General features: G+C 42.5%; 1 protein-coding gene across 1 annotated transcript; it reads left to right on the top strand.

The window, feature by feature from the left end:
- Positions 1–2189: 2189 nt before the first annotated feature.
- On the top strand, positions 2190–2990 carry LOC131228771 (uncharacterized). Its single transcript, XM_058224638.1, has 2 exons — positions 2190–2397; positions 2443–2990. The coding sequence occupies exons 1-2, from the start codon at positions 2190–2192 to the stop codon at positions 2988–2990; spliced, it is 756 nt and encodes a 251-aa protein (XP_058080621.1).
- Positions 2991–23341: the final 20351 nt, after the last annotated feature.

Raw genomic sequence — 23341 nt, 5'->3', positions numbered from 1 at the left:
TTTTTTTGTCGAGTATTCTATAACGATATGTAAAAAAAAATAAAATGGATGGACGGTGTGGATAATATTCATACATCATGTTGGCCCATCAGTGGCCCTTGGAGCCTCCGCTTGTCCCGAGCTCCGAACAGGCGGGGGTAGTACCTAATACGTGGTCGATTGGCTAGTGTACCACAGAAACGGATTGGCTGGCACATCACTCACTACAAACCTGGCTGGTGTGGGTACTTGTCATGTGAAGACGAGCGCTGATGCTCCGCAAGCTCCAAGTTGTAGTAACGGTCCAACGGAGATCAAAGTTACATGGGTCTCACTATGATGTGTTTATTATATCCGCACCGTTCATCCATTTGGCAAGATCATTTTAGATATTAATTCATTTGGCGAGATCATTTTAGATTTCGATCCAAAAAATGAGTCATATCTAAAGCTCAAATAGACCACACAACAAATAGCAAACCCCACTGTAAGGTTTATTTTCCATCCAACATATTCATAAGGTCACACAAACATGGATGAAGAGACAAAACAAATATCACATTGATCCAAAATTTCTATGACCCCGAGAGGGTTTCAATGATAGACGTTCAAACCTCACAAGCCAAACGTGGTGCTAGGAGGTTCAGCACTAGTTTCGGGCTAAATATGAGCTAGTTAATGTTACTGAACCCTACTTGACCTTGCTTGACCCCACCTAATCCAGAATCGGGTCTACTTCATTTCAATCCTCAATCGAGCATGGTTCAGACCGAAAATTTGATGAAATGTCGGGCATGCACGTGAAAGGGTCGCTGCCACTTTCGATCCCAATCCTAGCCAAGTAAGGCCACCGAACCCTAATTGATCCCACTTTATCCAACTCAAGAATGAATTGGGACTATTATGGGAAGATCAGAGACATTGCAGTTCCGAAGTCCGAAGTAATCCAGAGCTGACTCGGAGCATAGGACAGCTTGGAATCGAATGTAGGCTAGGGTTGGACCCCCAATCCGATTGTTGTTATGCGCTTACTCCGAGCTCCCAGACGGAAGCCGTCGACTTAGGATTTGGAGCAGGATCTCGGAATGATCCGAGGTCGAAGTACTCGGCTCAGAGTGATCCGACGCCAAGATAGTCGGTTTGGCACCCGGGTCGGAGTCTACTTATGAGGAGAATTATGAGTTATCCCATTATTGCACGATTAGCTACGGTTACTCAACTGCCCACGTTCGCACGACTATACAACGACTGGGCGTCCGAATCACCCGCATGATACGGTAAATGCCCTAAGATGCGCCGAGTTATGCGGACATGCCTGTCCTAAGCATGAGGGTATATATAGCATCTTGCAAGGAGGAAACGGGTACGCAACAGCTCGCACTCTCCCTCTACTCTTCAACTTATATCTAGATTCCTTTGACTTGACTTAAGCATCGGAGGGTCCCCTATTTAAACCAGGGTCTCCTTTACTTACTATTATTGTGCAGGTTCAAGGCTTGCAAGCGACTCGGAGTTATAAGGGTCGAGCGGAGGGTGATCTAGATTTTGACTACAACATTTTTGGCGCCGTCTATGGGAAACTGATACGAAAAGTCAATTTCCTATTCTCAAAAACAATGGTAAGAGGGAAGAAGAAGTCCACAGCCATGGAATCGGAGCAGAACGATCAGACTTGGTCTTCCTCATTACTTTATGCCGAGTCTGCTCCAGGACCTTCCCAGTGCTCTCACAATCGGGCCAGCAAGTATCGAGCTATGCAAAGCGAGATACAAGCCCTACGTGACGAAATTGATCAGATGAAACAGCGACAGGAGCAACAGCTGCATCCTGTTCAGGAAACTATCAGACCGATGATGGAAGTCCACTCCGCGCCGCGGAGTATAAGACCCGAAGGGTCTCAACATCAGTCTGCTCGGATTCCAGTTTCAGTCCAAGTTCCCCCACCGACTCAAGATCAAGCTCCGATTCGGAACACAATGACTCGGGCTCCGACGTATGTTTTGGTCACTTCGGCCCTGGCATCGACAGTTCTCTGCCATGAGTTGGAGAGAAGAAGAGGAAGGAGAACCCCCGAGGTAGAGGCTCCGATGGAGACGGTAGCTGAAAACAGAGATCCATGGGAGGCACGATTTACGGAACTCAGCAATTAGGTTCTAAAACTGCAGCAGAACCAACAGCCTTCGTCTGTTCCCGCCGCCGTTCAAGCGATGATGGAAGAGACCGAACCTCCCTTCACCTCTACAATTATGAGTGAGATGATGCCGCAGAGGTTCCAGATACCTCCCGTCATCCAATATTCTGGGTCTGGCGATCCGTCTGAGCACGTAGAGGCTTATCGCTCGTGGATGCAAATCCAGACAGCAACGGATGCAATGATGTGCAGGGGTTTTTCAATCACGCTCACTGAATCCGCTCGGAGTTAGTATCGACAACTCAAACCCAACTCTGTTGGTTCTTTTGTAGAGCTCAGCAGATTATTCCTTACCCAATTTATAAGTGGTAAGAAGAGTCGGAAGCTGACTACTCATTTATTCACCATCAAGCAGGGGCCTAAAGATTCGTTGAAAGACTTTATCGCCCGATTCAACGAGGAAGCATTGCAGGTGGAGGACTACGATGACAAGATGACACTCTCCGCCATGTTCAATGGCCTGAAAGAGGGGAAGTTCACCTTCTCCATTGGAAAAGCCAAACTCATCACTAGAGCTCAAAAATATACTAATGTCGAGGAGTTCTCCAACTCCAACAAAAACGTTCAAGTAGTAGAGCCACTAAACAAAGGGAAGAGGCAGAGGAACGAAGAACCTCAGTCATCCGCTAAGAAGTCCGACGACCGCGTTCCTCGCGATCGTCTTCTGAGCAGGAAGCCTGAGGGTAGATTCTGTTCCTACACGCCCCTCAACACACCTACAGAACAAATACTGCTGGATATCAGAGGCCAAAAGCTCCTGAATTATCCCGTTTGTATGAAGGTCGACCCAGATCATCGAGACAAGTGCAAGTATTGTTGATTCCATCGTGACTATAGCCACAACACGAGTGACTGTGTGGATCTTAAAGATGAGATCAAAACCCTCATCCGTAAGGGTCATCTACGTCGATACACCAAGGAGGAAAGAACGGCTCGGAGAGAAGAGCAGTCGAGCAATGCTGAGAGGAACCGGCTGAAATCCGAACCATTTTTGGTGGTTCGTCTGGTGGAGGAAACTCGAATAGGGCCCATAAGGCCCATTCCCAGAAATCTGATCCAGAGCACTACATCCACTTTACCGAGAGGCCAAGGAAAGAACTCCGAGTCAGCCCTTGCAGTCTGACCTTCAAGGAAGATGATGTGTGTGAAATTCAACATCCGCACGACGATGTCTTAGTGGTAACCATGGTCATAGCCAATCACAAGGTGTACCGCATCCTGGTCGACATTAGGAGCTTAGCTGAAATTATCTACTCGGAAGCCTTCGAAAGAATGGAAATTCCAAGGTCGCATCTCAGACCTGTGTAGACTCCCCTGCACGGCTTTGCTGGAGAAAGGATGATCTCCGAAGGAGCCATCTCCCTCCCTATGACCGCGAGAGAAGGACGGCATCAAGTTACCCTCCCGGTGGACTTCTTCGTCGTTAATGTGTCATCAGTGCATAACATCATTCTGGGCAGACCTTCTCTCAATGCAATGAGAGCGATCGTGTCCACATACCATCTAATGATAAAGTTCCCCGCCGAGGGCGGAATAGGTTATCTCCGAGGTGATCAGCGCAAGGCTCAGAAATGTTATGTGATAGCAGTAAAGAAAGGGTCGGTGAAGTAAGCCCTCACTATCAATGTCCTCGAACCCAGGGGACCTACAGACGACTCATCTGTAGAAGGCTTGGAGGCCGTGCCACTCAACGAAGTAGATCTGAGCAAAACCATTCAGCTCGGAACATCATTGAATTCCGAGCAACGGTCCAAGATGTTGGCCTTCCTGCAGTGACATAGAGACGTCTTTGCCTAGTCGCATGAGGACATGCCAGGGATCTCTCCTGATGTCATGGTTCACAGGCTGAATGTGGACCCAGATCATAGACCTGTGAAACAAAAGAGGAGACCGTTCGACGCCAAGAGGTACGAAGCCATAGCCGACGTGATCTCCAAATTGCTCAGTGTTGGCTTTATTGAGGAGGTACACTATTCAGACTGGATCGCAAATGTGGTCCTCATCAATAAAGCCAATGGAAAATGGCGGGTTTATGTGGATTACTCAGATCTGAACAAACCCCGCCCTAAGGATAGCATTCCCTTGCCTCGGATCGATTAGCTAGTGGACAGTACAGCGGGGCACGAACTACTCTCCTTCCTGGATGCCTATTCCGGGTATAACCAAATCGCGATGCATCCCCCAGACAGACAGAAGATTACCTTCATCACTAACAAGGGACTCTACTATTACCAGGTCATGCCATTCGGCCTGAAAAATGCTGGGGCCACATATCAGAGATTAGTGAATCAAATGTTCACCAAGTAGATCGGACGTACTATGGAGGTTTATGTCGACGACATGCTCGTTAAGAGCACCAAGGCGTCCAACCACCTAGCAGATCTCGGAGAAACCTTCTCCATCCTCCAAGAGTACCAGATGAAGCTGAATCCTGCGAAGTGTGCCTTTGGAGTTGGCTCCGGCAAATTCCTCGGGTTTTAAATCAATTAAAGGGGTATTGAAGCAAATCCTGACAAGATCAAGGCACTCCTCGAAATGAGCTCACTTCGGACTATTAAAGAGATACAATGCCTCACTTGACAAGTAGCAGCACGCGGGCGGTTCGTATCTAGAGCCACTGACAAATGTCTCCCCTTCTTTCAGCAGTTGAAGGGTCATAAGAAGGCCGAGTGGACATCAGAATGTGAGCAAGCCTTCTAGCAGTTGAAGTAGTACTTGGGCTCACCGCCCCTACTGTCCAAACCCGAAGAAGGCGAGCCCTTGTTCTTATATCTTACAGTTTCGGCCTCAACCGTCGGCTCGGCGCTGATTAGAGAGGTGGGGTGCAAGCAGCACCCCATATACTATGTGAGTAAAGCGATGGTATCTGCTGAAACAAGGTACCCGGCTCTGGAGAAATTAGCACTCTGTCTCGCTATCTTGGCTTGAAGGTTACGCCCGTACTTCTAGGCCCATTCCATCATTGTCTTGACCGACTCTCCCCTCAGGCAAGTCCTCCAGAAGCGTGAGGTGTCGGGGCGGTTAACTAAGTGTGCAATTGAACTCGGAGAGTTCGATATCTAGTTTCGACCAAGGACTGCGATAAAGGGCCAAGCTGTGGCCGACTTCATTGTGGAGTTTACTACCCTGAGCGGAGAAGGGATCAGTGCCGAAATGGAGGTAGCTCCTTCGCCTGTTCCTCCAAGCAATTAAGAGACAGTAGAAGAGTCTCAAAGTCTCAAACAATGAAGCGGAGTATGAGGCTCTGTTGGCTGGACTCAGGCTGCTGGCCAGTCTGGGGGTCCAGTCCCTCAAGGTACGATGTGATTCTCAGCTGGTGGTGAATCATATCTCCACCAAATATGAGGATAAGGAGGCCAGGATGATGGCTTACCTGGCCGAAGTTAGGAAGCTGATAGAAAGGTTCTGGAGCTGTACTATCAATCAAATCTCGAGGGTGGAGAATTCCTGGGCTGACGCCTTAGCAAAGCTAGCCTCGGCCACGGAAGGAAAGATCCCTCGGGTCATCCCCGTAGAGTTCATAGAACATCCGAGCATTGACCAAACAGAGAAGAAAACTGTCAACCCAGTAGAGAATACTCCGAGTTGGATGGATCCGATTTACAACTACCTCACATCTGGTGAGGTCCCCTCGGATAAATTGGAGGCAAGGTGCCTGAGGGTCAGAGCTGCATGATACATAGTCTTGGGCGGGATCTTATACAAAAAAGGGCATTCACAACCCTACCTCAGGTATCTCCGACCCGATAAAGCAGACTACGTGATTCGGGAGATTCATGAAGGCATCTACAGAAATCACTCTGGTGGTCGGGCCCTGATACTGAAAATAATCCGCCAAGAATATTTCTGGCCAACCATCAGGGAGGACTCGAAAAACTACGTCCAAAGGTGCGATAAGTGTCAGCGATTTGCGACAGTGTCGAGGCGACCTGCGGAAGAAATGACTCCCATAAGTGGGCCGTGGCCTTTCGCCCAATGGGGGATTGACATCATCGGACCTCTGCCCACTGGAAAAGGGTAGGTCAAGTTCGTTATTGTCGCTGTCAACTACTTCACCAAATGGGCCGAAGCCGAGCCTGTTGTAAAAATCACAGAGCAGAAGGTGGTTGACTTTGTCTGGAAGAACATCGTCTGCCAATTCGGAATCCCATGCACTATCGTATCTGACAATGGCAGATAGTTCGATAACGACAAGTTTCGAGACATGTGTTGGCGGCTCAGCATTTTAAACGCACATTCCTTGCCTTGGCATCCGCAATCCAATAGACAGGTGGAGGCAGTCAACAAAATCATCAAGTATCACCTTAAAATAAAATTAGAGAAAGTGAAAGGCAACTGGGCCGAGGAGCTCCCGTTCATCCTCTAGGCTTATAGGACTATGCCTCAGTCATCTACTAGGGAAACTCCGTTTTTGCTTTCTTATGGTTCGGAGGAGGTGATGTCAATTGAGATCGGTCTCCCTACAACTCGGGTCAGGGTCTATCAGGAAGATCAAAATGCCGAGCAGATTGCCGCTAACCTAGACCTACTTAAAGAAGCTAGAGATGTCTCCAGACTCCCGGTTGCTGCTCGGCAATGGGTGATTGATTTAGTTAGTTAGTTAGATATACCATTAGTAATTATTTAAGATGCCTAAATCATTGTCATTTGGGGATATGTTGTTGTTCACTCCCCAAGTGTAGGGTTGTGATGTAGTAATAAACTCGGTAAGACCGAGGTCGAATCCCAAGGGACTGATACCTGTACGTTATCTGAAACCTAGTAGAACTAGAACTTGACTAAGATGTGATCTAAATCAAATAGAATTTAAGGAATAATTATGGGGTAGTTACCGAAAACTTAAATAATTCAGGGAATAAATAACTAGGGATTCAGAGGATCCACTTGTAGAGATCAGAGAGATCTTTATGCCTGCTTCAAAAATCATGGAACTTAAACTGAACTTCCTTTGATATAATTTTCAAAGAGATGAAAGGTATATGAATTAGAATGGATTCCATCACCAAACCATTCCTAAGAGACAAAGTAAACAACAGAATTAAACTAATTACCAACCAACCAACAATGTATGAAGATCAGGAAGGGTACTGTCATCCTACCATGCCCATGGAACAATGATGAACAACAGGGCTTCCTGACTTTATAACATAAAAAGGGGAAAGAAATACTCAAAGCCATTGCAAACCCATTGTAATTTCAGTGACAACAGATCATTAAAGACTAAGAAAAATATTCCTTTAATAATCAACTAAAATCACATTCAGTTTATGAATTTTAAATTAAAGGCACAAAATATAATCTTCCATCTCGCTACAAGCTTCACCTCTTAGCCCTAGCTAAGAGGTTTAGCCTAGCATGATCATGCTAGAACCAAAGAGAAAAAAAACATCAAAGGAAAGAAATAAAATAAAAGGAAAAGAAAAAGGAAACCTCTTTCTTCCAATCTCCACAGCTTTTTCTTCTTTTCTTCTATTTTCCCTCTCTTTTCTCTCACGGCTGCCTCCCTCTCTTATAGAAGTGTTTAACGCCATCCTCCGGTTCCTGGCATCCGTGCAGAAAGCTCTTAGAAAGATGCTTACGTAGCTAGGCGGTGCAGCAGCGTGCGCAACAGCAGAAAACGCAAAAGGCACTTGCGTTTGAATTGAAATTTTGGACGACTGATCGTCCAAACTCGGAATCTGACTTCTTGGAGGGGGTCAGTACCACCTGATCGAGCATGCGGACGGTCCGGATCATGGATCCGACCGTGCCCTTAATCATAGAACAGCCCACAGCGTTCGGTTTTCACGGACGCAGGGCCTGCGAAAAACAGAGCACGCTGACATGTTCGGTGGGCCTCACATGGATGTTTTTGGAAGAATCAACCCCGTTCATTGTATTCAGCTCAAAAAATTAGATGAAAACGGATAGTTTTTTATTGGATTTGGTGTGGCATACTGAGCTTTTCATTCGGCCGTCCATCTCAAGTTTGAACATAGATGTCTTGTGATCGGGTGCATGGGACCAAAAATTCACCATGATTGTGGTAGTACTCATCTTACGGACACAATGAGCGGTCCAGATCGTACCTTTGTATGATAGGTGAGCCCCACTACCATAAAACAGACGGATAGCGGCGGACACTGTTTCCGTCTTTGAGTTGGAGACGATGGAGTCGGTCAGCGTTTGCTGACCGACTTTTGGATCTTTGGTGTACGTCCGGTGCACCTGCATAACTTGTACATGCACTACCTGTATGGGTCCCACAGAGATGTTTGTGAGAAATCTACTCCGTCCATCCATTCTGCCATATCATTTAAGGTGTTGATTCAAGAATTGAAGCATATCCAGATGTCATATGGGCCCAAAATTGACGGTTTATGGGCTGATCTATCCGTTGGGCCACTTCTACTAGGATCCAATGGCTGAAATTTGACGTGTACGGTTAATTTGTGGTTCTTAGGCCATTTATGAAGTTTCAAGCCCAACGGATGGTGGGAACCCTGTGATCTAGCATTCTGGACCAATTTCGGGCCACTTGAGCTTCAGTTTCTCGATTTTCTCAGGTCTCTGGTGTGTAAATTCGTCGATCTCAGTCCCCTGGAGTCCGTCCCTTGGCTAGAGATGTCTCCAGACTCCCGGTTGCTGCTCGGCATCAGCAGGTGGCACGGTTCTACAATTCTAAGGTTAAGACTAGATGATTCCGTCTGGGAGACTTAGTCCTTCACCGAGTCTTCCACAATATAGCAGAGCCGGGGGCTGGGGCGCTCGGACCCAATTGGGAGGGGCCTTATCGCGTGGTCCAATCGACCAAACCTGGCTCCTACCACTTGGAGGATCTCGAAGGCCATCAGCTCAACCCTTGGAATGCCAAGCACTTGAAAATCTACTACTCTTGATGTATTGGCCATTCAAGGCCCTCAGTATGTGTACACCTCGGAACGACTAGCCTTTAAGGCTTTCAATAAAATCCATGTTTCTATGCATCCACCTGAATGAATTATCGACTAATGAAAAAGTTGCCTCTCACAAGCAGGGGCCAACTTAAAGGACTGATCCCTTAAAGAAGGGGTTAGTACATTATCCCACGAAAGCTCGCCAATGGATCCCTTCATATTTAGAAGAAAAGCCCATGGACGACCCGACTCCTCGACAAAGGAGTTGGCTCATCATGCGACCGACGGATCTACTAAAAGCCGCTCGCCATTCGTGGGAGGAGTTGACTCCCCAGGGGGTCGGCCCTTATAATTTCAACATCATAAAATTCTACAAAATGACAAAGAGGTCTAGATCCCTTAAGTATGGGAAGACGACCTTAAGGTGAGCCGACCTGCTAAGGAATCAGCTCGACAATAGACAATTTAACATCTAACAATTATCTTTCAAAAAATCAACTATGATTATTATGTCCTCTCTAGAGGGTCAAAAAGATCATCCATAAACATCCATTGAATAATTGTTCAAAAGAGCTAAAAGAGAAGGAAAACTAGTTAGTCGGAGGAGGCTGGGAGGCGGGAGTCGGGCCCGAAGGGACATCTTCAGTAGGTTTCTCCCCCGCGTCCTCAAGAAATAGGGGCTCGAAGTTGAGATCCAGATAAAGCTCCTGGACCGCATCAATGCAAGTGTCAAAGCCGCAGTTATAAAACTTGGTAGCTTTGGTGATCCTCTCCTCCAAGGACTTAAACGCGTCCACTGCAGCGGCCACTACCGAGGCCAAGGAGACCTTGTCTTTAGCCCGTTGAGTTTCTTTTACCTGTGCCACTACTCGGCTCAGCTTCTCCGTCGCCTCAGCCTTGGATCGTTCAAACGCCTCCCAGTCGGGCATTATCCTTTGCAAGTGAGTCGGCGTGGGCCCTGGCTCCGGTCAGCTTAGTCGCGACAGTAGCGCACCGCGCCCGAAGGTCTTCGACGACCCCCTGAAGTTGCATCTCTCACACTTTTCCATCATCAAGCTACCGGCACAGTTCCACTTGCTCCATCTAAAGAAATGCAGCCTCTTCTCGAAGAGTCCTGATCTCACCCCTAAGAGCCGCTATCTCCTTGTCCTTCCACGTGAGCTCCCTCAACCTCTCCCAAGTCATTAGGAACTTCGGGACGGACTGAGGCAAAAAATAATAATAATAATAAAGAATATAAGCATATGGATGTGATGAGAAGAGAATGAAAATAGAAAAGGTTAGTAAAGTACCGAGTAGAAGACAGAGGCCATATCGTTGATGAAAGACTCCTCCGACTTGGTGAGAAGGGTTGCTATCTCCTTTTTCGGAGCATGCTTTGTAGCCCAATGAACTAAGCCTGACATATGATAGGTGGAAGTCTGTCCCCACTGTCTCTGACCTGAGCTGATCCCATCGCTCCCCTTGCCCCGGTCCTACTGCCTACTGAAGCTTGGGCCTCAACTCTAGGGTCATCCCTAGCTTCGGGGGGAGAGAGCATCACGTCGGCCATCCGAATAGCCTCCTCCGGCTCGAAAGAGGATGGTATAGCTATGCAAGGTTCGGGGGCTGGCAGGGGTGTATTAGGAACGCGAGGAGTAATGACTGGAGGGGGGATTGGAGCTGAAGCGTTATCGACCGTAGCCCCGACCGCGGTGTGAGCTGAAACGACAGTAGCTGAAGTTGGAGCAGGAGCTATAGCGACAGGAATTGGGGCCGAGGGACCCGCATTATGGGGAGTCGCCTGCCTCCTCTGGACAGTTGTCTTCGTCCGCGGTTCGGCCCTCAGCATCTCCTCGACGGACGGAGCGACTTTCCTCTTTCGAGACCTAGAGGCCTCGGCCATGCCTGCACACAGGACAATGAGTTAATGTCCGAGTTGAGAGACCTTCAATTTCATCACAATAAAGGGGCACTTACTGAATGAAGTGGGGAGTGGATTGGACTTGTAGAGCCCGGACCGATAAAGATTATCGGCAGTGATCAGGACTGACCAGGAGTGTAGGTCTTTCGAGCACGCCCTGGCCTTAGTGATCTGATTCTTTTGGCCCAAGGTGAGGAGAGGTGGGCCCCTCGGGAAGTCTGTAAAAATGAAAAGAAGACTTCGGTCAGACCACAACAGATAAGGAAGCATCGCAAGAAGACTGTTCAGGATCCGACCTGGAAGGGTAAATCGGGTAGGAACCCGAGTCCTTAAATTCTTGAGCTCTGCTGCCGGCACCTCCCACTTGCCTGAAGCCCAAAACCAGTTGTTCTTCCAATCCTTATTAGAGGATGGAAGTTGCAAGACCAACCCCGAGCCCTTACTGCCGCGAGTCGCAAAATAGTATCATGGTTCTTGGCTATTGTGTTTGATCAAAGATAAACTTATCAGCTCCTCTAATGCCAGTTCTAGGTTCTCGACTTGGTGCCAGATGATGTATGAAGATACCAAAACCCACCAAGCATTGGGGGTAAACTGGCCTAGAGCCAGTCCCAAATAGGTTGTCAAGGCTCGGACGAAGGGGTATATGGGAAGTTAGAGCCCACATTGCAGCACACAGTGGAAGATCGCGACTTCCCCTTTGGCAAGAGCTCCGACGGTATCGAGGGGCTCTGGCGCCCGTATCTGCATAGAGTCCGGGATCTCAAACTCCGATCGGAACCATCCCATCCAAGACTCAACTAGTACAGAGCCTCCTGGGATGGTCTTTGTAGCTCACCCGCTCGTAGGCATCTCCGCGCCGTCCCCCGTCAAGTCTTGGGGGGCTCGAGAGGTTTTCTTTGTGGCGCGTCCAAACCCCTGCCTCTTTGCCCCTCCTGGGCTGAGGGAAGAGGGGTACTGCTCCAAGGGAGCCTTCGGAGTCCCCTCTTCTATCATTGGAGCTTCTCGGCTCGGAGTCATCTTCGATGTCATAATCACCTTGGACCATATTTGAATCATCCGACATCCCACAGAAGCGAAGTAAATAATGTTAAACCGGAAACGAGAGGGAGGACTCACCAGACGATCATCGGGAATCGCTTCTACCGGAAACTGTTAATCGGTCGGAATCACCTTCACCGAAAATCGCAACCGCCGAAAATCGCCTCCTCAGGTAGCCTACTAGCAACACGGGTTCAGAAAGTGAAAATGTGAGCGCTTTCGAGTGTTGGGGTTTTTATAACCTGTGGATGATTCTCGCATTAATGGCGAGATATGATGACCACCGTCGAACCGTCGCGAGCCAACTTTGGAATACACGTGGCCGAGTGTCACTGGCCCAAGCACTGCTAAGCCGCGTGCCTCTGGTATCGGGCGACGAGCTCTGAGCGATGGAAACGTCGTTCAACCGTCTCCCGTGGCTTACGTGGCGATCCCTCATAGGTTCTCTCATGATTCAAGATATTAATCGTCGCCACGCGCATGTTGGAGGTTAACCCGCGAATAGGAAGCCCCAAGTATGTACCTTTCCAAATACGGAAACCATGATTGCGACCATACGCTTTGAGGGCACAATTATGGATGCTATCGATCTTTCGCATGTGCTTACTTTCTGAGTCCGCAATCGTACTCAGAGAGTAGGGGGCTTTTTTTATAGGAAGATTAAAGACGCCGCAACTCCGAAGTCCAAAGTAATCCAGAGCCGACTCGGAGCATAGGACAGCTTAGAATCGAGTGTAGGCTAGGGTTGGACCCCCAATCCGATTGTTGTTATGCGCTTACTCTGAGTTCCCAAACGGAAGCCGTCGACTTAGGATTCGGAGCGGGATCTTGTAAGTGCTATAGTTTATAGCCCTTTTTATTGTCAAATTTGTGGTGCCAAAGACACTGTTATGAAGCTTGCATCTGTGAAGAACAATGCTCTACTCAAGATCAACTTTGTTTGACAAGCACTGTTCACAAGTCAAGAATCTCAAGAAGCTTTCAAGTTCAACCTCAAGATCTCAAGAAGCTTTCAAGTTTGAGCTCCATCAAGACTTCAAGCTTTGCTACTTTCAAAGGCCTCTTGTCTCTATGTTTCAATGCCCTTACTTCACTATTGAGGTATGAATGACCTTAGGTTGACCTTTAGAGTAGGCCATTCTGGATACATAATTCATATGTTTTATATAAGTGGGTTTAGGCTATTCTAATACTAGTTATGGACTTTATTCGACTAGTCCTAGCACTGATTCGACCTGTCTAAGAATTTCCTAGATCAATCATAAGAATTTCCTAGATCAGTCGTAAGAATTTCCTAGACCAGTCGTGAAATCGCCAGATCTTATCGCGCCCGAATTTTCAAATATTTGTTGGTTCTACGACTAGTCGTAAAGGTCTTTAGACTAGTCGAAGACTTGATTTGCTCACCTATAAATAGAGCATGAATCTCAGAATAAAATAGGAAATTGAAGCTAATTTAATTCGGCCTTCTGCGAGATAAGTTTGTGTTCCATTTTAAGCTAAGTGTGCATATTTAATATTCTCTTTCTTTAGCTTTTCTTATTTGATTTTGTTCCTATATTCCAATCTTATTTGAAAAGAGGAATTGTTGTATTCCATCTTCATGGAATCAAAATCAAATAGAGCTACGCCCAATTAGTTTAATTTAAAATCTGTTAGAACTTAGAACCATTACAAAGAGAGTATTGGACATTGAACTTTGACATTCAAATCTCTACTCCGACTTGGTTCTTCTGGGCCGCTACAACGAAGGAGAAAGTCAGGTATTTTACGTTTGTGTAATTTACTTTCATTTGGTTTTCTTTTGGGATTTGCCAGAAAAATCTCATTGTATTGGTTATCTGAGGAGAGACAAGAAAACTCAGAAGAGGGGTTTTTTAATTATGTAAGTCCACAGAGAAAAACACAATTGTGAAGGTTTTGGGTGAACCTGGAAAACCTATCTTTCATAGTGAACGCTGATATCCCCTGTGTGAGGATATTAGGAGTGGAGTAGCGCTGTGTGGCTGTTGTTGAATAGTTGATGTACACACAGGCGAACCACTATAACTCTTTGTCTTGTGGTTTGAATGCTTGCTTAAGTTTTATACCTCTTTTCATTCAGATTTGTGAAATGTATGTGTGGATGTGAATGTTGTAAAATTTACATTTCAAGCACAGTGGGAATGTTGTAATAATTTAGTTTTAAATTCCTACAATTTATTTCAATTCCTTGCTATTTATTTATGCCTCTCCGGTTTGAGTTTTTGATACAAAGGACGTTTTAGAAATAAGGTTGTCTTGCCATTAACCTTTGGTTTTTATGGTGTAAGGTTGTCCTTAGAACTGAATTCGTATCAACCTCTCAATACTTGTTTGGTGAGGTTGCTTTTATTTCAACATTGTGATTTGATTTAGTTTATTTGACTATCTATCTTACCTTATTACGCTGTTAAAGTTTTATTTTGGCATCGTCCTATTCACCCCCCCCCCCCCCCTCAGGACGTATAACTAAGCCATTTTAAGTGGTATCAGAGCTTAATAGCTCGCTCTTATTACTTTTTATTTAGATTTAATTCCTGAGCTAATGATCTAAGCTATATATAAGATGTCAAATTTTGATAGCCTATCAATCACTAGGCCTCCACCCTTTGATGGCTCCAACTATGCCTATTGGAAAGCTAAGATGAGGATCTTCCTCAAATTAATGGATGAGAGTGTGTGGCAAGCCATAGTGACTGAATGGAACCCACCTACCACTGAAGTGACTGGTATTGATGGTTCAAAATCAATGAGAGTAACACCATATTTCTCATGGACCACCCTTCAGAAAAATGAGAGTAGTGCAAATGCACAAGCACTAAATGCAATCACTTGCGCACTATCACCGGATGAGTTCAAAAGAATCATATCCTGTAATACTGCAAAGCAAGCCTGGGATATATTAGAAATGACACACAAGGGTACTACAATTGTCAAAAAATCTAAAGTCCAACTCCTCACAACCAAATTTGAAGAAATTCATATGGAGAAAAATGAAATGTTTATGGACTTTTACACTAGATTAAATAACATTGTAAACTCAATGTGGGGTCTTGGCGATAAAATCCCATAAAGTAAAGTGTGTGCAAAGATACTACGCTCACTTCCTGAACGATTCAACTCTAAGGTAACCGCGATCCAGGAACTTCATGATACAGACAATATGAGGGTAGAAAAACTAGTTGGTTCTTTACAAACCTATGAGTTAAACTTTAAAACTCCTAAAAGTAAATCTATTGCTCTTAAATCTTCTAAAGAAAACTCTAATTCTGAAGATGATATGGCTCTTTTAGCAAAAAAGTTTTACAAGATTTTCAAGAGTAAAAAAAGGGTTGATTTTCAAAAATCAAATGATAAGAAAAGATCAAAACCCAAATCTAAAACTTAGAAGTCTTTGAAAGATAGTCAATGTTACAACTGCCAAGAATATGGGCATTTAGCAAACAAATGTCCTAAAAAGGACAAACCCAAAAAGAAGGGTATGTTGGCTACTTGGGATGAATCATCTAATTCTGAAGCTTCTTCTGAATCAGAAGATTCTAAAACCGAGTCGGGCAGTGAAGTTAAAGCCCTTATGACTCTAGCCAAATTCACTTTTTCAGATCATGATGATTCAACTAGCGAAGAAAATCTGAATAGTGATTATGAAAATGAAGATGATCTTCAAGATGCTTACAATGCCCTATACAAGAAAAGTTGTAAAATTGCTGTCAAACTTAAACTTCAAAAAGAAAAGTTTTTTAAACTCAAAGAATGTTTTGAATCTCTTGTTTTAGAAAAATCTCAAATTTCAGATTGTTTTGAAAAATCAAAATGTGATTTAGAATTCAAAACCTCCCTGATTGAAAATCTGAAATCTGAAAATGAGAGACTTAAAAATGAAGTATCTTCTCTTCTGAGTTTAAAGGATATATCGAGGTATGCCCAAGGAGATCCAAAGTTATAAAAACTTTTATCTGGATCTAGAAAATGTGGCGATAGATCCGGGTTGGGCTATGATAAAAATGTTCCTCCTAAACAAAAGTATACTTCTCCTAAGTTTGTGAAAGGAGAGTCTTCTAACTCAAAAGGAAAAAATACTAGTCAAGGTTTTTCTAAAAATACAAAAGCTTTTCAAAAACCTAGAGGCAGCTATGATTGGACGGGATGTTACAAGAAACCCACTAGCTGAAAAGATAGTGGATTTACTCAAGGAGTTCTTAAAATCTAACTTAGTAGGTCATTCTTATAACAACAGTCAGAAGAAGACCAACTATACTCCTAAACCCAAAACAGTTCTGAAATGGGTTCCTACAGTTGCCTGATTGGTTGCCCACATGGCTTTCAAAGCAACAAGCCATTCAAAGTGGTACCTAGATAGTGGATGCTCCAGGCATATGACAGGCGACAAGCCTTTATTCACCGATTTTAAAGATATACTGATGGGTCAGTTACTTTTGGTGATGGAAGCAACTACAAGATTATGGGCCAAGGTACGATTCAACTTTATAACCTTCCTTTATTTAAAAATATTTTGTATGTTGAAGGCCTGAAACATAATCTTCTAAGCATATCATAAATTTGTGATAATAACCATGGTGTTCGGTTTTCTAATCAAAGTTGTGAGATTCTAAACAACAGGGGTTCAGTAATACTAACTGGACATAGAACGTCTGAAAACTGCTATATTATTAGTGAATCCAGCTCATCTAATCAATCGTGTTACATGGTCCATACAGACGAGACTGATTTGTGGCACAAACGTCTTAGACATGTACACTACCGAAATCTATATATATTGAGTAAACGAGAACTTATAAGAGGTCTATCCAAACTACAAAAGTTAGATAAAATATGTGGTGAATTTCAGATTGGCAAACAAACGAGGAACTCACACAAAAAGGTGAATTCCAATACCACATCAAGACCACTCGAGCTTCTCCATATGGATCTTGTAGGACCTACCAGGACGAAAAGTCAAGGTGACAAAAGATATATCTTAGTAATAGTAGATGACTTTACCAGATATACATGGGTTGTCTTCTTAAGGGACAAATCAGAAACCTTTGAAGAAGTGAAAAAGGTTCTCAAAAGGATTCAAACTGAAAAAGGTTCTCAAGTCAGTAAGATTCATAGTGATCATGCATCTGAATTTGAGAAAAGCGGTTTTGAGAAGTTCTGTAGCGACCAGGGAATATTACATGAATTCTTAGCGCCCAAAACTCCACAACAAAATGGAATAGTTGAAAGGAAAAATAGAGTGCTTCAAGAAATGACTAATGTCATGTTGAACAGTATGAAGCTCTCTAAGAATCTTTGGGCTGAAGCAGTCAATACAGCATGCTATATCATTAACCGGGTTTACACTAGTAACGGTAATAATAAAATAGCTTACGAATTGTGGTTCGATAAAAAGCCTACTGTTAAATTCTTTCGAGTTTTTGGCAGCAAGTGCTATATTTTACGAGATCGTGAATATCTGGAAAAGTTTGATACGAAGAGTAATGAAGGGATCTTTTTAAGATACTCTTTAAACAATCGAGCTTATAAGGTTCTAAACAAAAGGACCGGTGTGATTCAAGAGTCTATCGATGTAGTCATTGATGATCACTTAAACACACCAGTCTCAAGTTCAGATAATGATGAAGTATTAGTAATTGATAAATCTGATACTTCATCTAATCAGACTAATTTCGAACTAAGGATTGTTAAAGATCATCCAACCATACAGATTCTTAGAAACCCTCTCACTGGTGTTCGTACCTGTAGACAATTTAAGGATATATGTAATTACGTATGTTTTACATCTCAGATAGAATCATCTAACGTAAAAGAAGCTCTTGTTGATGAAAACTGGATTGTTGTGATGCAAGAAGAACTTAACCAATTTGTGAGAAATGATGTTTGGTATCTCGTAGCTACACCTAAAGACAAACACATCATTGGAACCAAATGGATTTTCAAAAATAAGTCTAACGAGCTTGGCAATATAATTCGAAACAAGGTTAGGCTAGTGGTACAAGGTTACACTCAAATTGAAGGTATTGATTTTGATGAAACCTTCGCACCAATAGCACGGCTTGAATTAATTAGACTCTTTATATCCATTGCGTGTTTTAGAAAGTTTAAGATTTACCAAATGGATGTGAAAAGTGCATTTTTAAATGGCGATCTGCATGAGGAAGTCTATGTTGAACAACCGATGGGTTTTGAAGACCCTAAAAATGCTGATCATGTGTATCGCCTTAAACATGCACTTTACGGTTTAAAACAAGCTCCCAGGGCATGGTATGAGAAATTAACAAAGTTTCTATTAAGCCATAATTTTCAAATGGGATGTGTTGATAAGACTCTGTTTATCAAAAAACATGATGATCACATTTTAATAATACAAATTTATGTTGATGATATCATTTATGGATTTACCTGTATTGACATGACTATTGAGTTTGCAGATTTGATGAAATCTCAGTTTGAAATGAACATGGTTGGGGAATTGAATTATTTCCTTGGGTTGCAAGTAAAGCAAAAACCTGACGGAATGTTTATTTCTCAATCTAAATATGCTATGAATTTGATTAAGAGTTTGGATTTGAGAATGGTAAGAATTTTGATACTCCTATAAGTACAACTTTGAAACTCTCAAAAGATTCTACTGGTAAAAATGTGGATCCGAAATTATATCATAGTATAATTGGTAGTTTACTATATTTAACTGCTAGTAGACCTGATATCTCTAAGTGTTGGTATTTGCACTAGCTATCAGTCTGATCCTAAAGAGTCGCACTTGACTGCTGTCAAGAGGATTATGCGATATGTCGCAAGTACTATTAATCTCGGTCTCTAGTATCCACATGAGACTAGTGCTCAATTAGCTGGGTACTTAGATGCTGACTGGGCTGGTAATCTTAATGATAAAAAAATCAACCAGTGGTGGTTGTTTCTATATTGGAAACTGTTTAATTGCTTGGTTTAGCAAGAAACTAAGTTCTATATCACTTTCAACAGCTGAAGCTGAATATACTGCAGCTGGTAATGCGTATACACAGCTAGTTTGGATGAAACGTATGCTAAGTGATTACAAAATTAAACAGGATTCTATGTTATTATATTGTGATAATTTTAGTGCCATAAATATTTCAAAAAATCAAATTCAGCATTCTCGTACTAAGCACATTGACATTAGAATTCATTTTATTCGAAAATTAGTAGAAGAAAAGGTTATATCTTTGGAATATATCCCTACCGAGAATCAACGTGCTGACATTTTCACTGAACCGCTTGACAAAAGCAGGTTTAACAAAATGAAATTTGATCTTGGCATGTGCATTTTAAAGTGATTATTTATGCCTATTTGTATCATAGTGTATATAATTGCTTGATTTGTTTTCAAATTTTTGAATATAATGCTGGAAATCAGTTTTTCTGGCCGGTACTCGACCATTCGTGAATCCACATAACCATTCATGCTACGACCAGTCATGTACATCCACGACCAGTCGTGAATCGCGTGAATCTCTTATAATTTGGGAAAATGGTTCATCTTCTTCATTTCTTCTTCTCTCTCCTTCGAGCCGACGCACGACCAGTTGAACCCATCCTTCAAAATCTTCAAGGTTAGTACTCCATTTACATTTTTCTTGTAGATTTATGTCTAGATTTCTTCTATTTGACTCTTGAAGTTATCTATTTTAAATTTCGTTGAGATTTGGAGTTTTTCTTGGGTAAAATCTGATTTAAGAAAACCCATTTCTCTCCTTTGCAACTCTCCATTTCCTTGAAATCCTTGTTGCAAATGACATCTAAAGGTAGAAAAACAACATCTCGTGGTCCTTCTTCCACCAGATTAGCCCCTATTACTAAGCATCATCTTCGGGCTCCCGAGGATGATCCATCCTATGTTCGGGACATCAGATTACGTAATTTTATTGTTGAACATCCTATTGCTATTAATCATGTTGTTCCTTTTGATATCCTTCCTATGCTCCAAGCTGTAGGTTGGGATAACTTATTACATTAGGGTGGGCCAGCATACCGGTCCATTGCTTAGTCCATGTATGCATGCATATGTGATTTTTCATTGAAAAATTTATCTTTTAAGATAGCCACAAGAGAAGGACCATTTGACGTTGATCGTTATTTAATTTCAGCTCTTATGGAAATTCCTGTGAATGATGAGGGCATTCCTATCCATAACTTATCTAAAAAACTCTCTGTATCTGAAAATCGTATGCTCACTAAAGATTTATGCAATTTGGATGTTCAATGGACTCATAAAGGGAATGCGCTTCCTTTAAAATATCTGTTATCCAAATACAGAGTTCTTCATAAAATCTTTGTGTCTAACTTGTATCCTCAATTGGGTAATAAATCTGAATTGACTTCCTTCATGGTCCGTGTTCTTCATGCTATTGCTAGCGGTGCTCATGTTTGTTTACCATCCTTGATTTGTCACTCCATTATTCAGTTTCGACTACATCCTGGTCACAGTGACATTCCTTTTGGTTATTTGATGACTGTGTTGGTTACGCATATGTTAATCGATATGCCGGTTGGAGAGGCCCCTATCCATCATCTAATATTTAACAGTTCTAATATCAATAAGATGAAGCTTGATTTCCTTCCTGGTCAAGGTGTTGGTGGTGGCAATGCTGAAGCTGAACATGAGGAAGAAGCTAGTGATCTTCCTCCTGATGATATCAACATGGATGATATATTTGAAGAACTTGAATCTGATTCTGGAAATGATCCAGATTATGAGCCTTCTGAGTTTGATGCACGTCTACGTGCATTGGAAGATAAAGTTGAGAATATGAATGTTAAGATGGAAAACATGTCTGTTGCCCATGATTTACAATTCAAGTATATGTACAAATATCTTAGGCGCTTGAACAAGGGCATGCATCAATTTGATCCTTCCATCCATGCTCCTTCATCTGGTTCAGATTAGTTCTTTTCAATTTACTAGTTTGTTTTAACTTTATTACTCTTGTGTTAGCTTAACTGGTTTTGAAACTGTAGCTGTTTTTTACTTAGCTCTGTATATGAATTATGTGGGCTGTTTATGCTGGTTAATCATATCATGTCTTGTTTCCACTCATATATCTCTTTCCTTATTTCTCCTCAGCCATCTGTTCTATGCTTCCTTTGTCCTATTGTGACAAAAAGGGGGAGAATGGATATGGATGTGATGTGTCTAATGAATGATTATGTTATGAGGAGGGAGTAGCATTGTATGTTACTCAGGGGGAGTATGTGCAGAAGTGGACTGTATGTTATGTTGAATATTGATTTACAGGTTTGCAGGATCATGTTCGTATGCCGGTTGATAACAACTGGTACATGATATAACAACTGGTGCATGATTCTTTAATCAGATATTCTGTGTTATGTAACATATCTTGGAAGTGTGTTTTGTCACTTATTTGACAAAGGGGGAGATTGTAAGTGCTATAGTTTATAACCCTTTTTATTGTCAAATTTGTGGTGCCAAAGACACTGTTATGAAGCTTGCATCTGTGAAGAACAATGCTCTACTCAAGATCAACTTTGTTTGACAAGCAATGTTCACAAGTCAAGAATCTCAAGAAGCTTTCAAGTTCAACTTGAAGATCTCAAGAAGCTTTCAAGTTTGAGCTCCATCAAGACTTCAAGCATTGCTAATTTCAAAGGTCTCTTGTCTCTAAGTTTCAATGTCCTTACTTCACTATTGAGGTATGACTGACCTTAGGTTGACCTTTAGAGTAGGCCATTCTGGATACATAATTCATATGTTTTTATATAGGTGAGTTTAGGTTGTTCTAAGACTAATCCTAGACTTTGTTCGACTAGTCCTAGCACTGCTTCGACCTATCTAAGAATTTCCTAGATCAGTCGTAAGTTTGTTGCAAAATTTGGATATTTTCGGTTTGGCTTCGACTAGTCTTAAGGTTTGTTCGACTAGTCGTATGAACAGTGTTGACTGTTTCTTCGACCTGTTGTAGAGCTACAACTCAATGTACAGCGTTGAAGATTGGCTAGCTTCGACTAGTCGTGTAAAACCTACGACCAGTCGAAGGGAACCTATGACTAGTCGTAGCCCACCTACGACCAATCGTGAAACTGTCAGATCTTATTGCGCCCGAATTTTCAAATATATGTTGGTTCTACGACTAGTCGTAGAGGTCTTTAGACCAGTCGAAGACTTGATTTACTCACCTATAAATAGAGCATGAATCTCAGAATAAAACAGGAAATTGAAGCTAATTTAATTCGACCTTCTGAGAGATAAGTCTGTGCTCCATTTTAAGCCAAGTGTGCATATTTAATATTCTCTTTCTTTAGCTTTTCTTATTTGATTTTGTTCCTATATTCCAATCTTATTTGAAAAGTGGAATTGTTGTATTCCGTCTTCGTGGAATCAAAATCAAATAGAGCTACGCCCAATTTGTTTAATTTAAAATCTATTAGAACTTAGAACCATTACAAAGAGAGTATTGGACATTGAACTTTGACATTCAAATCTCTACTCCGACTTGGTTCTTCTGGGCTGCTACAACGAAGGAGAAAGTTAAGTATTTTACGTTTGTGTAATTTACTTTCATTTGGTTTTTTTTGGGATTTGCCAAAAAAAATCTCATTATATTAGTTATCTGAGGAGAGCTAAGAAAACTCAGAAGAGGGATTTTTTAATTGTGTAAGCCCACAGAGAAAAACACAATTGTGAAGGTTTTGGGTGAACCTGGAAAACCTATCTTTCATAGTGAACGCTGATATCCCCTGTGTGAGGATATTAGGAGTGGAGTAGCGCTGTGTGGCTGTTGTTGAACAGTTGATGTACACACAGGCGGACCACTATAACTCTTTGTCTTATGGTTTGAGTGCTTGCTTAAGTTTTATATCTCTTTTCATTCAGATTTGTGGAATGTATGTGTGGATGTGAATGTTGTAAATTTTACATTTCAAGCACAGTGGGAATGTTGTAATAATTTAGTTTTAAATTCCTGCAATTTATTTCAATTCCTTGCTATTTATTTATGCCTCTCTGGGTTGAGTTTTTGATACAAAGGACGTTCTAGAAATAAGGTTGTCCTGCCATAAACCTTTGGTTTTTATGGTATAACGTTGTCCTTAGAACTGAATTCGTATCAACTTCTCAATACTTGTTTAGTGAGGTTACTTTTATTTCAGCATTGTGATTTGATTTAGTTTATTTGGCTATCTATCTTACTTTATTCCGCTGTTAAAGTTTTATTTTGGCATCGTCCTATTCAACCCCCCCCCCCTCTAGGACGTATAGCTAGGCCATTTCAGATCTTGAAATGATCTAAGGTTGAAGTACTCGGCTTGGAGTAATTCGATGCCGAGATAGTC

This window comes from Magnolia sinica, chromosome 16 (genome assembly GCF_029962835.1).
Source record: "Magnolia sinica isolate HGM2019 chromosome 16, MsV1, whole genome shotgun sequence".
NCBI lineage: Eukaryota > Viridiplantae > Streptophyta > Magnoliopsida > Magnoliales > Magnoliaceae > Magnolia > Magnolia sinica.
Note: the sequence above shows the minus strand (reverse complement) of the source record. Positions and strands in the feature narration are given on the sequence as shown.

Bases quoted from the DNA above. Each gene is read 5' to 3' on its own strand.
- LOC131228771 (XM_058224638.1), top strand. From the start codon at position 2,190: ATGGAAGAGACCGAACCTCCCTTCACCTCTACAATTATGAGTGAGATG. The intron at 2,398-2,442 runs GTTAGTATCGAC...GTTCTTTTGTAG, and splicing joins GCTCACTGAATCCGCTCGGA to AGCTCAGCAGATTATTCCTT.